This window comes from Antrostomus carolinensis, unplaced genomic scaffold (assembly GCF_000700745.2).
Source record: "Antrostomus carolinensis isolate BGI_N321 unplaced genomic scaffold, ASM70074v2 scaffold53623, whole genome shotgun sequence".
Classification (NCBI taxonomy): domain Eukaryota; kingdom Metazoa; phylum Chordata; class Aves; order Caprimulgiformes; family Caprimulgidae; genus Antrostomus; species Antrostomus carolinensis.
In genome coordinates this window covers 505-4,061 of record NW_010308355.1, presented here as the reverse complement: position 1 = coordinate 4,061, position 3,557 = coordinate 505, and the positions used below count along the sequence as shown (strand labels likewise).

The 3,557-nt window shown below is 48.4% G+C and overlaps 1 protein-coding gene across 1 annotated transcript in view; it reads right to left on the bottom strand.

Annotated features, from left to right (window-relative positions):
• Positions 1-298: 298 nt before the first annotated feature.
• LOC104523210 (lymphocyte-specific protein 1-like) overlaps positions 299-3,557 on the bottom strand; it is a gene marked incomplete at its 5' end in the record, with an annotated part of 3,309 nt that continues 50 nt past the window's right edge. Inside the window, 4 exons of the mRNA XM_029084426.1 lie at positions 299-410; positions 1,758-1,838; positions 2,815-2,955; positions 3,313-3,412. Coding sequence (XP_028940259.1) covers positions 321-410; positions 1,758-1,838; positions 2,815-2,955; positions 3,313-3,412 — 412 coding nt within the window. The remainder of the gene's footprint in view (positions 411-1,757; positions 1,839-2,814; positions 2,956-3,312; positions 3,413-3,557) is intronic.

Below are 3,557 nucleotides of genomic sequence, written 5' to 3'. Positions count from 1 at the left end.
TATATATATTTATAATTAACTTCTAAATTGGTTATACTTTACTAGTTAATTATTAGTAATAATAATTTATTAGTAATAAACTAACACAGGTAGCCAGCTTCCTAGCAGCATCAGAAAGTCAAAGACCAAAACAAGCCCCCACTGTGTACCCAACTCCCTTCCAGCTCACAATGCCAGCCGTGTGCCCAGAAGCAAAGCTCCAGCTGTTACCGTACGGTACCTTCCAGCTCACCCAAAGTGGAGTTGGCAGAAATAACCCAAACATCCCACCAGAACAAGGTCATACCTCACCTACCTGGTTAATGAGTTCTCCAGGCACGCTATTGCTCTGCAGCATCATCTATCAACACCTTCTTGTACTGGCCATGGCCCGTTGCGACAAATTTATACTTCTTGCCAGAAGGAGTGGACTGAACAGGAGAGAAGGAAAGAGCCAAGGTCAGAATTTTTCTCTCTCAAATAGGCAGTCAAGTTCAAATAACTAAAGCCAGAGGAACACGTGATATGGTTGACCATAATCCTGGTGGGCTTGGAGACAGCCTACTCTGTACTCCTTCCTTATCCCTTCCACATCAACTCTTTACACAGACTGACCACCACGTTCTATAAGCACAAGGTAACACACCAGGCATGGGATGTGCAACAGGAGAGGGAACATGCAACACCAGGGAGGGAGGACTCATCTAAGAGTCCCAGCCCCTCAAGCCAAGGCTGGTTTCACCCATGGTAAGAGCCAGTTTCGTTTGCCACATGCTGGCAGCAGTACCAACCTCCAAACAGAGAAGATACTCTGATCCTCCTCTCCCAACCTGGGCAGGTTGAGCAGCAGCAGCTTACTGCATTTTAAGAGACATTCCCACAAATGTACCAGTAGGCACAAAACCCCAAGTGCTGATACTGTCTTAGGTCCAGTTCCACTTAGTTTTGCCCATTTTCTTTACTCTCAAGATTAAAAAGCATAACAATGGCCAAGTAACTCACATCTACAGTTCAATTTTAGCCCAGAAGGTTGGAGCTCTCAACCCACAGCCCAAGAACTACATGCTATTCAAGAGACCCTTCATTACTACTGGTTATAAACTGGTTTTTGCCCCCATTTTTACTAGGGCTGAAGCAACAGTAGCTCACTGTTAGGAAAAGCTCTTAGATATGCAATTGCATGGATAGATACAGCCCTTGTCCCCAACACCACCATCTTATCATAGAACGGTTTGGGTCGGAAGGGACCTTAAAGCTCATCCAGGTCCAACCCCCCTGCCAGCAGCAGGGACACCTTCCACTAGACCAGGTTGCTCAAAGCCTCATCCAACCTGGCCTTCAACACTTCCAGGGAGGAGCATCCACAACTTCCTTGGGCAACCTGTTCCAGTGTCTGACCACCCTCACAGTGAAGAACTTCTTCCTAATATCTCATCTAAACCTCCCCTCTTTCAGCTTAAAGCCATTTCCCCTTGTTCTGTCACTAACTGCCTTATGAAAAGTCCCTCCCCAGCTTTCTTGTAGCCCCTTCAGGTATTGGGAGGCCGCTGTAAGATCTCCCCGGAGCCTTCTCTTCTCCAGGCTGAACAGCCCCAACTCTTTCACAGCCTGTCTTCATAGGAGATGTGCTACAGCCCTCAGATCATCCTGGTGGCCTCCTCTGGACTTGTTCTAGCTGCTCCAGGTCTCTCTTGTGATGGGGGCTCCTTCCAACCCAGCTAAGAGCTCTTTTTCACAGCATAGCAAGCGCTCTCATACTCAGACAGACACTAACTCACCTTGATGTTGGTCTCAGGTTTGGGATTGCCCTTCTGTTCCCAAAGGCTTCTTTTGCTCACGATGTCTCCAGCCACGATATCCTGAGAAGATGATGTTCTCATCACCCTTCACTGCTAACGCTGCTGAACACGCCTCGTTCACGTCCCTTTCAAACCCACACATCCGACCTCCTTTTTTATTTATAATATCACATCATCTGACCCATGACAGCTGCAGCTAAAACCCATGACTGTGAAAAGTTCTTCCTAGTGTAGCCCATGTTTTCTCCTCTCTCACTCTCTTCCACAAAAGCTGGGATCAGAGCTCCAAGATGTTTATTTTCTTAGGTTTGTTAGTTATTTAGGACATGTTAACATCAAGGCTTTTTTTTATGTGGAAGGAATTTTGCTCACATAAACACAGATTTGCAACGCACGTGTTGGAGTCAAGCCTTGCTCACAAGGACCACAAAGTGAAATTAAGAGCCATACACAATACTCTCTACATTTTCCAATTTTACAAGATTTATCATCTTGGTACAAGATCCAACTTTGTGTTCAACAACTGGAGCTCAGTCCTAGTCCCTGCAGAACACATTCACATTTTCCACACCAGCTGAATTTATTCCCATTTCAAAGGAGAGCCTCAACCAGCATCACAGAGGCTTTCCTAGCTGCAGCACCAAGGAACGGTTTGGGACCCTAGCACAGATCATAGAATCACAGACTGGTTTGGGTTGGAAAGGACCTTAAAGTTCATCCAGTCCCACCCCCCCTGCCAGCAGCAGGGACACCTTCCACTAGACCAGGTTGCTCAAAGCCTCATCCAGCCTGGCCTTCAACACTTCCAGGGAGGAGCAGCCACAGCTTCTCTGGGCAACCAGATGAAGTGAAGCTCTGAGGTACAAGGCCTTGGACATTGATGATGAAGACTGGATTGCTAACTTAGATACCTTTAGAGCTGGTGGGCACCACCAACAAGCCACACCAAGACGTTAATACAAGTGCCTTGCATGTTGTACCCAGAGGCCAGCCCCTCTCCCCTGTGCCAGCACAGCAAGTCCTGTGAATGCCATACCTTACAGGGTGTGGACTTCACAGCAGACTGAGCTGCTACCTCTCCAGTCTCCCAGAGGCTTTTCGTGCTGGCTACCATCATACTTGTGGTGGGAAGGTCAAGAGAGGGCTGTCGGACAGGTTTTGGAGCCTTTGCGGATGTCTGGAAAATAAATGGAGAAAGATCACCATTGGGGAGGATGTTTGTTTGTTTTTTTTTCTCCCCTGTAATTGGAGGTCCTCAGGGATGAGGGGTCATAAAAAGAGACTTCTAGGGTCTTGCTAGGTCCTGCTAGATGCTCCCACCCTTTAAGCAAGGGAGCAAGGATGGGCCAGCTTGCTAAAGAAACCTACAGTATGCTGTGAAAGGAGACAGAGACAGGAGAAAGGGCTGCTCCCATCCAAGGGGAGATGACTGTCACCTCTCAGATGGTGAGACTAAGAGGCATGGTGGGAGAGCAACACCTGGCAAAGAGGGCTCCTTGGAGGGTGGGGACAGAGAGACAACACAGCAGCCCACCTCAATGGCCTGTGTGTACTGCTCCAGTCTGTCATCGATCTTCGACACAGGGAGGGGAGGCTGGGTCTTCTTTATGCTGTTACTGGAGAAGCAAGAAGAGGGTTAAGGTGATCCCCCAGGACCTCAGGCAGAAGGAAGGACTCTCAGGGCCACAGGTAGCCTGTCACTGCTGCCCATACCCACAGCAGGACCCTCTGGCATCCTCAGTTTGGAGGAAGGGACCTTCTTTACCCCAAGGCCCACAT